Consider the following 10,367-nt stretch of genomic DNA (forward strand, 5'->3'; position numbering starts at 1 on the left):
TCATTTCATAGGCACACAAACCACTGGGTCAGTTTGATTCTAGCACACATTAGCAGTATCTCCTGCGCCCGTCAAGAACAGTATTGCGCAACAGTATCTTTTACTATTCCTGTCATGCTGAGGTTAAACTAGATGTTATTAGCAGGGCAAATCATGCTGTAGGTTGCTTGCGTTGCTGTCTTGCCTATCTTCAATTCGCATACTGAAATATAGATGATGTGTGTCGCGCAGTATAGGCTTTTGGTACCTTCTTTTGCTTTATGAATGGACATTTTTGCATCTGCTCCAGTATTAGTGATGCTGGATTTAATTTGTTCTTGCAAAACAATTTGATATTACCTTAGAAACAATGGTGTTTTTTTCTTTCTAAATATACAATGCTATAACTGCCTCTGTTTCATGTTTCATGTATCTTTCATGAGAAATCGAATTTGACATGTCAACTTGTGTGGCTTGAAGATTATTAAGAAAAAATAAGGTGGCAAAGCAGCAGTCTGACTTCAATGGATGGGTTTCTGGTACCCTATCACAACTTCGTAACCTCCCAATTCGCCTATTGTAATTGTTGCATGGTAATATATACATATATTTTGCAATTCAGGAATGAAGTCTTTTTTAGGCTTTCAGCTTTGAGCCTAGAACATAGACTTACACCTCATTACTATTGGTTGAAAACTTTAGAATTTTGAGATTTTTTTTTGGAAACTTGTAATTCTGCTTTACGCAGAAAAACCATTTTGTACCCCATAATAAGATATATAAAAACAACAAATACATTGACAGTTTTTCTTAAGACAATGCAGTTCTGTTCTGATATATCTCCCTCATTCAGCATAACATTACTCATTCTTTTTCTCCCAACTCCCCTGCCCAAAAAAATTAACCATTTTGGTGATTTGTCCATACAAAGAAAAGCGTGTTTATTACAAATGAGCTGCAATAGCACTACTGCTACAGTGTTTGGATATGATTTTATCTGTAGCTCATACGGCACGGCAATAGCTGTCTTGCATATAACAGATGTCCATACTAAGGGAATTTCTGGTCTTGTGTTTCTAGTTTTATGTTACATGTTAAAAACTATGATGTGATCAATAATTTAGCTCCAATTTATTGATTATGGTCTTCAAATTAGTTGCCACATATCTTGTTTACAACCTCATGTTACCAATCCTTTTTTTTTGTTACAGCATGCTGCATCTTTGTTTGACAATTCACTTGTTCTCTAGGGGTGTGAGATCTGCATATACACAATTACTAGCTATATTACTGCTAGCTCCGAGCTACTGTTATTGAGAATGGGTATAACAAGGAAGAAATGAAAATGGCGAAGGAGACCAACAAATTTGGGTTCGTCCTTGTGGTCCTATTGGTCTAAACAACTTCCTATGAAGTCTGCATTACTCTGTCAAACTTTTCTCTCATTGTGATAATTTGAGAAAATATAATTTCCTTCTATCTGTTTGGTCCATTGCTACAATGACATGGATGTGAAAGTAACTACGACTTGCATACAGGTTCTGTGATGTACTGATGTGTGTGCACATGTTGAAAGTGTCAATCTATAGTTTGAAAAGCTACTCGATGAGGTTGGTATCTGCATATGTGCTAACTAGCATTAAAACTTATTCTCTTTTGTCGCTATTTGCGCTAAGTGGATTGATCCTTGGAATCTGCCACTTTGTCATTTGGATAGGTGATTTTATCTGAACTTGGCTATTTGTGAATGTGGCAGAAAAACAAATTGGTTATATTTGTGTTGTGGTATAATATTGCAACTTCTAAGCTTGTGTGGCTGTGTGTAGAATAAGTGTGGACTTCTGAGTATAATATTGCAATCATTAAAAAATAACCTTCACTTCTATCGCTAGCTAAGCCTTTTTTTCTAAATTCATGACATAAATATGTGTGGTTGTATTTTCTAGAACTTTTATTGAATTTATTTATCTATTTATTTTGCAGGATCATAGAAGCATGTCAATAAACATAGGCGAAGATAGATTGAGAATCGAAGAGAAGTGTCTGTCGGCTTGTGCAAAGCTTTTTAAATAGAACTAGAATGCAATGTGTAAGTTTTAAGGGAATATGTAATATCTAAATGTATGGGGATGATTAATTTTGTTGCTGACTCTATTGCTCTAATATTAAATGAATACATTTCATGTACTTTTTCATCCGTACTATGGTGTCCAAAGTAAATATGGTTACGCATGTATTATATTAGAAAATAGTTCCTGAAACTATGTTAGCATTGAGAAAGAAAAATACAAAGAGCGCATCAACTTTGCTTAATTTAAAATGTCTATAAGGCGTAGATACGTAATTCACCATATCTGCGAAGCGTTTCATGTCTACTACGAGACACGCTTAGCACTGCCTTTAGAAAACGTCTCATGTCGGGTAGACACACTTGTCACCGTCTCTAGAAAGCGTCTCTTATCTTGTAGACACGTTTGACAAAACATGTTTACAGTTCTTGACACGGTCCATGGGGAGACGCTCCAGACATGCTTTAGTGAAGCGTACCTATAATTCACTAGAGATGAAATAAAGCGTATCTAATCTAAAAATAAAACGTATCTAGAGGCGGTGTTTCTTGTAGTGTGAGAAACTATTGTGGTTGGAATTTAAGGATATTTATGAAGTGTACCATCAAGATGCCCTTAATGTCTCTCTTATCAGCACCTGAGTTATGTAAGTGTGTGTTTTAGATGTTAATTTTGGCTCAGCTCATTATTGTGTGTGTGTCGTCCCACTAACTTTATCTTTCATTTTATGTAGGATGCAAATTCAGAGGTGCCACCGAGAATCCTACTTCAATGTTGGCTTCATGGACCCAATGCTTGTTAACCAAAAGCAGATATGGAATCAACCAAAGTCTACATTGGACGCAATATACAAATTCTTGGAGCAACAGAATTACAAGCAATATATACTACTATCTTACAACTTTAAGTAAGTATGGGTACCATCTATTTTTATTTTCTTTTCCTTACCTAATTAATGTTAGTTAGTTCTGATATGAATATTTATGTACACATTTATCACTGGATTTTCCTTATAATTATGATTGATCGAAGCAACGTTATTGTGTTTGATTCGCAGAGGAAACCAAAGGATGAGTACCAAGACATTCAAGACATGCTTAACTTGTAATAATTCTAGACCTTTATCTCTATGCAAAAGTTTGTTTCCTAAATTTTCACCTAACACTATATCATATTCATTATTTTAATTCGCAGCACATGGAAACGATTCGGTAAGTATCACCGTGGTGATTTCAAAGAAAAATTTACATTCAATACAACTTTTTCGGTATGCATGAAGTTTGCACATTTTGTATATTCTATAACACAAATATTTCACAACTTATTTTTTCCCACTAAAGTACTTGAGACAGGAACAAGAGAATAATTTATGTGAATACTACGTCTGTGAGCACATACACCATTTCGTGAGGAACAAGGTGCTATCGGACCATATAACTGTACATAAAATAAACCTATTAATTATTAATCATTTTATAGCTCCTTTTATTTAATTGTTGGTGTAACATTCACATATTTCCAAATTACTGATGTGGCAGATTCGCAAAGAACTCTTGGAGAAGGAAAGACTTTTGGCAATCCAAGAAACACTCATAGGATTTCTTATGGACAAGTTGATAAATCCCAAAGGAGAATTTATTACGATGGACATTCAGTAGCCGAACCGAGCAGCACCATGACAGGAGGATCCTAAGAATTACGAGGACAAATTATTGTATATATAATAATTGTATTACTAAGAATTATATATATATTAGTTAAAATTAATATTATGCATATACTATCACGAAATATATGTACGGCATGCATACGATACGAGGGTATATGTGTAAGTAGTGTACGCTAAGGATGTATATGTATAGGTGTGTGTATAAAAGTGAAGCAACAATTAGCATTAATATGGAAAATAATTAAGGATAAAAAGAAAAAAAATCTTTAGTCTCGGTTGGTAATACCAACGTGTGCCCCTTTAGTTCCAGTTGGTGATTAAAAATGATTTTTAGTTCCGGATGAGTAACTCGGGACTAAAGAGGGGGACTTTAGTCCTGACAGATTAGTTCAGATTGGATATCCGAGAACTGATGCTCATTTTTCCAAAAGTGTTTCCAACGGTGTCAGTTTTCACCAAACTTTCGCGACATCACACACCGTGAGACCTTTCAGCAGACAGATAAGATACAATATGTGTGATGTGCAAGTTGACCAATTTGCGACTGCTAATCCGTATGATGATGCACGACAAGACCAGCCATATAAAATTATGACGTGACAGTGCCGGCCTGAACAAGTGTGGGTTGGCACTTGGCAGTCTAATCGTCCTGTGCCGGACAAGGAGTGATCTCTTCGGCTTCGGGAAATTAACAATGCTCAGTATCGGTATCTCACTGCAAGTCTGCAACAATTGTACTAGCACTAGTTTAATGTGAAGCAGCCATAAAATATTTGTGTGCCTCGAGGAGCACAAATGAAGGCATGCATACCTGTGCTCTACATATCTGTGTACATATATATTACTACCTCTAATACAAAGGAAAATGTACAAATTGTATTAATGAAGGAAGATTACATACAAACTTTCATAATTTCTCCTAACAGGATTCATATTTCAAACAAATGAAATTAATTACAAGCTCATACAACTAATTGTTTTCGAAACTAGTTTATAATAAACCCATTTTTCATATACTGTACAGTATAAGAAAACCGAAATGTCTTCAAACTTGAAAGATTCCGCGCGTTCTCTAGCTAAACACAAACCACAAGGGAAGGTATGACCCCTATCCTTTAATTTTAGCATCCTTCTTGTCTTGTTGAAGTGAGTAAAAATTGATGAACACATCGTCGGAGCAACCACCGTCGGTCGACGACGACAGGGAGACGGATATCCCTCACACTGTTCGACGATGTCTGTCCATCGCGCACTAAACTACTCGCAGCTAGCAAACCCGGGGGAATCTTTCCCCTCTCTCCCCGATCGATCTTTCGTGGAATCTTTGCATCGCGACTGCTAAACAATGCGGCTGCCTGACAGACAAGACACGTTTCTTGCGGCACGTACAGACAGACTCCGGCCGGACTCGCGTCTTACGGCCGGCCTCCAACCCATGTGCTGCGTGCCGTCCCGATCCACGCCAATCATGCATTCATGCACGCCCCCGCTCGCTCGCTACAACTCGATATGCCTCACAAGCTATACGTTCCCCACATGCACTTTTTTTTGGCTGTCCTCTCCTGTGCACAGCAGCAAGAAATCTATGCCCAGAGTTCAAGGATGAGAGAGAGAGACAGAAAGGGAGAAAGCTAAAAGATCTATCAGTACATATCAATCGAGCCATCGAGGCACAGTAGGAGGAAGACATGGTCACAGCAGATACCAACAATCCAGCACAACAACCAAGTGAATGCCAGTGTACTGGCCCTGCGTGTGGTACCCAGTAAGTTTCCACAATGTATGTAGCTCGATCATGCTCATGACAGTATACCTCGGGTGAGAAAAAAAGAGAGAACGAAGTACAACAGTAACAGGAGGAGGAGAGAGAATAATCTCAGCTCGATCCCATGTCACGGTCACATACACAGGCTGTAAGGCACGCAACTCTGGCACGTGTATGCAGCCATGACACAGGATGCACACGTACACACGCACGCACGAACACTGGTACACTACACGGTAAAATGAAAAAGAAAAAAATACAGCAGTAAAACACACACCTTAATTGATCAATCACTTTTTCCATGTCTCTCAGTCAAATTTACATCATCGTCACCTTTCCTTGCGAGCCGAACCCTTCCATGCCGCCGTCCTGGCCATGGCCGTGCAAGTTACCGGTGGTTGAGCTCATGAGCAGCTGCTTGATCTCCTCGTAGTTGTACTCGACGGGTGCCTGGGCCTGGTGATGGTCTTGGAGTTGAAGCAGCCTGTGGTCATGCTCGATGCTGCCATTGTTGTAGCCAAAGTAGCCGTCGAAGCTCAGCTCCTTGCCGTGCCCGAACTGCGGCTGGCTGTGCGCACCGTCCGACGAGCTGCAGCTCTGCTGGTCGCTGCCGAATACGATCATGCTGCCGCTTTCCTCCTTGACCACATGCTGGTGAAACTGCTGCTGTGTAGCGCCGTGCCCTTGCAGCAGTGAAGGGGCGTTTGGCATGACGACGCTGGAGTTTAACATGTAGTCCTGGGGTGGCGGCAGATTTAGTGCAGGGATGCTGATGGGGTTGTGGAGGGCTCCGGCGCCGGAGAAGAAGCTGTTGTAGGTGGGTTGGGGTAACGAGGGAGATGTGTGTTGAAGCATGAGATTGAGGGGTCGATGATGATGCCGCGGCGCACGGTGAGGAGGTGGGGTAGCTGTGGAGCCTAGGAGCTTCTTCTTCAGCTTGGTGTTCCAGTAGTTCTTGATGTCATTGTCTGTGCGTCCGGGGAGCTGCGACGCGATGATCGACCACCTGAAAATGTGTAATGCATAGCTGATGGGTCATACGCTTTTTTGCTGATACCCATTGTTCTTTTCTCATGCTCAAGAGAGTTTTTTTTTTTTTGTGTATAAGGGTAGATCATCTTCAAGAGTATCAGTTTTTCAAGCTCCCCTTTAAGAACTAGCTAGAAAGTTAATCTTTCATTTTGAATAAGGTTTGTCTAATTACATGTGTATTTCTTGATTGACATATACTTGTAAGAGCAGAAAAGATCATGAATGTCTGTGGAGTTTGGGGTTATAATGGAAAAGGCAGAAAGGGGATAGAAATGCAGTTATTAGTCCATTAGATAGGACGATCCAGTTTTTCACCTGCTTCCTATACTTGCATACATGCTGCAGATCACCCTGTCTTCGTGCTCCGTGAATTCCCCATGCTTAATGTTAGGCCTCAGGTAGTTTAACCATCTAAGCCTACAGCTCTTGCCACATCTCCTTAACCCTATAATCACAATAACAAAAGCCTTACAAACTTAGAGTCCAACTTGTTGTTTTGAACACAACAAGATAGAAAGTAGCATGATCATAATACGAAATTTGCGACACGGAAAGGCTTGTCACACAAGACTTTGGTAAGAAACCTGGGACTTTGACTTGCCACTACAATTAAGAATCCTACAGTTGCATGATACCTAACTGCAAGACTTGCTATGGACTCCACTGGTCCTAAAAGCATAAAAAGAGTGCCACAATCCTTAGTGGAATACTCCACATCCAAGAAAACGAAAACATAAAGAGTCAAAAACAGAAAGAAGAAGAGGACACCGAAGAATAGACTAGGGCTAGCTAGCTCATGTCCCAGCAGACTGGAAAGATATAAAGTACTAGTACAGGCGTAGCAGAGATGGCACCATTGATCCTAAACGCATCAAGAAAGAAGTTAAGATCCTGACTAAAAGTACACCTAAAGTTGAAAATAATAAATCAAATGAATCGAGAGGGTTAATAGAATCCTAGCTAACTAAAGAGAGAGGGAGAGGTGGGGAAGAAAGAGCAAAGCTTTTTTCTCGATACTATTTGTTCTAAATTCATGCATGAGAGAAATAATAATCGTAGTTTTTCTTCTCACTTTGTTTTAAAAAAAATGATAGCTCAAATCCCTTGAAGTGGTCCTAAACAAAAGAACAAAGCAAATAAATTTGAAAAAGAAGACATTAGCATCAAGAACAAAAAGACTGTTTAGACTTGTACTAAACTCACAACAGCGTTGAATCCCCTAATAAGATAAGATACATCAATATGTAAGTTCACAAATCATACCTGCTTTTTGAGGGAGAGCAATCCAATTCCCACCGGTCCCGTGCTTCTCGATGAACTCCTTGAGCTTGGCATCCTCCTCAGGAGACCATGGCCCTTTCTTCACATTGTTCTTATCGCAGCACGGAGCCCTCCCCATGAGGTCGCAATAAAGCGAGATATGCCCCCGCAAACGGAGCTAAAAGCAACACCTAGCTACCGAATCCCACTGCTCCCAACCTTTTAGCTAATTTTCTAGCTGCCTGGGCAGGCAGCTTGCTCTGTGATATCTAGCTAGATGACATAGAAACACTGCTCTGATCTTCAGAGGCACTGCAAGGAGAGAAAGGGGAGAGAGCACAAGGCAACAAGGCGCTCTAAAAATATATAAGACTGATGAGAGAGACAGTCAGGGGATGGGTTGGAGAGAGAGAGGGATAAGAAGTCAATGTGTAGGGGATTGTATTTGTTTGGTTTGCAATGACCTCCTGCTTGATGGTTGGCTCCTTCAAATCTCAGCACCAGAGAAAAAGGTTCACTACTTTCGTAATAAGAGAGCCTTGCCCCACCACAGCCCTGTCTTTCTGAAAACAAAGTACACTTGCACATGGAATCGGCCAAGGCTCGTGTTTGTTTGCAGGTAGCCTGGCATCCGTATAGTAAATCACTAAAGTCGGTATGTACTTCTCGGCTAAATGTGGCGTCTCTCACAAGAATTTTCATACTTGTTTGGAGAAATTAGTAAGTAGATACATGCCACATGATAGATGACAGTTGTTATTAGTGTTGCCATCTTTGGTAGAAGAGGTTTTTTTATATGATTTGTTAGATAGCAAATTTAAGTATACAAGCTGCTGGATCATATATGTATAGGTGCAAAAAGGTAATGTGTGGTCGATAGTGCCTCATTGTCTAACTTTTGGGACTATGGATGCCCTACTCGCATTTGAGGACCCGTTGCGTTGGAACAAGGAAACTTCACGCTTATTACAGGATCATTGTCCATGCTGAAAAAATATTGGTTTGTGAAATTCCAGTATTCCAAATGATCTTGCTTACAAAAACCTACAATTTACACCCAATTTATCCATTAGTGTGGTGTTTTCATCTGAAGATAGCTCAACTGAAACTCAAGCCGGTCTATGATTTCAATGGTCGGAAACTTCTTACGCCCAAACTCTAACCGGCCGGGGAATCAACACGCATGAGCTGGCCGGTATTAGTGGGCAGGCAGGCAGGTAGGTAGCAGCCCCTGAAATCCCTGCCCTCCTCACGTATACTTTTCTTCCATGGACGGCCGAGTAAAGCCCATGCAGCAACTAAACGCGAGACAAATCCGGTCACTCTCGCTCTCACGCGTAATAAAACCTGTCCGCAAATTGCAGCGCGGCTTCATGCAGGTCCAGTGAAAGAGATGGTCAGGGTTCATGTATCTGCTGCCTCTAGCGAGACATGCGTAAGCCATACGACGTACAGGCAGGACCTATATCAGGAGAGACACCGGCTAGGTCAGGCGCATCTGATGGAGACCCGTCAGCTCTCTTCGGTGCACGTCTGGAGGTGAGAGGGCAGAGAGGCATGTGTACTGTACGTGTAGGTTCGACGTGCACTACGTTCAACCTTCGGTTTCATCGTAGGCAGTGAAATTAGACACACATATGATATATACATCTGAACTCTAGCTAGCTTGCACTATGATATGTCAGGCCAGTCTTGTCTTGCCTACAGATCGACAAGGAAGCTGCCGGCTAATAGCCCGTGTAGTAGGTTTGGGACCTTAAGGAGGGTTGATTTTTTCTTCTTCCATGCAGGATCTGGTATTCGTGGAAATAAGTTTGACAAAATGACATATGCGATAGAGATATTGAAATATACTTGAAAACTATATTGATGTAGGTGCAAATAGAAGTTAGTGAACTCTTAAATTTTGAATAAAACGTTTCGTATTACTATCTTCGGTTGCCTCGAAAAAAATCATTTTAAGTTGCCTACAAATATTAGAATTGCAATGACACATGAGTGGTTAGATCTTGATCTAATATATTAAATGGTTAGTAAAACCGACTAAAATAACAAAATAACATAATTTTCTGGGTTTTTTTTTATGGTTTGATGGTGTCGCTAGTCATCACACCCATCTCATATGTTCATCATCTCTACAGACATCGGCCTCTACAATTAATAACCACATCCTTCATTAGGCGCAAAGTATTTTTAGAGCTTTAGAAAAAACGCCATGATTTTGCTAATACTTTAGCTTTAGAAAGCAATGAGGTATGTGATAAATGTTATAGTTTTGGAAACCATATAATATTAATTAGAGTAAATTGTATCCACCATATAACAACTTGTATGGTTGTATCATTTTAGTCAAACAAGTAGCAAAACATACAAATGGATACACAAACTTATCAAATATGTGCATATACATTCATATGTACGCCTTGTGGATGTATATTCACACCGTGGCATGTGACGTGGATGACTTATATGCATGTATCCCCCTATTTTGGTCCTCCCTTTCATCTAAGTCTTAAATATGCGCTCAACCTATTATTTCTTTGACATATGCGAAAAGATTAAAAAACTTTGAGTGACCAAGTATATGATTTTT

The 10,367-nt window shown here is 40.1% G+C and overlaps 1 protein-coding gene and 1 long non-coding RNA gene across 3 annotated transcripts; one reads left to right on the plus strand and one right to left on the minus strand.

Moving 5' to 3' along the window:
• Positions 1-374: 374 nt before the first annotated feature.
• On the plus strand, positions 375-2,180 carry LOC101779003. 2 transcript variants are annotated; one of them, XR_002678481.1, is made up of 4 exons: positions 375-572; positions 1,191-1,350; positions 1,518-1,589; positions 1,963-2,180. It is a non-coding gene; the product is annotated as an uncharacterized LOC101779003 (long non-coding RNA). The 2 variants fall into 2 exon arrangements; XR_001164470.2 differs by having other exon boundaries at positions 1,230-1,350.
• A 3,322-nt stretch (positions 2,181-5,502) lies between these two features.
• Positions 5,503-8,155, minus strand: LOC101779262 (transcription factor RAX2). The gene is made up of 3 exons (XM_004975068.2): positions 7,778-8,155; positions 6,830-6,959; positions 5,503-6,488 (listed from the first exon to the last, which is right to left on the minus strand). The coding sequence occupies exons 1-3, from the start codon at positions 7,911-7,913 to the stop codon at positions 5,801-5,803; spliced, it is 954 nt and encodes a 317-aa protein (XP_004975125.1). The 5' UTR covers positions 7,914-8,155; the 3' UTR covers positions 5,503-5,800.
• Between the last annotated feature and the right edge of the window lie 2,212 nt (positions 8,156-10,367).

The sequence above is a fragment of the Setaria italica genome, chromosome VII (genome assembly GCF_000263155.2).
Source record: "Setaria italica strain Yugu1 chromosome VII, Setaria_italica_v2.0, whole genome shotgun sequence".
NCBI lineage: Eukaryota > Viridiplantae > Streptophyta > Magnoliopsida > Poales > Poaceae > Setaria > Setaria italica.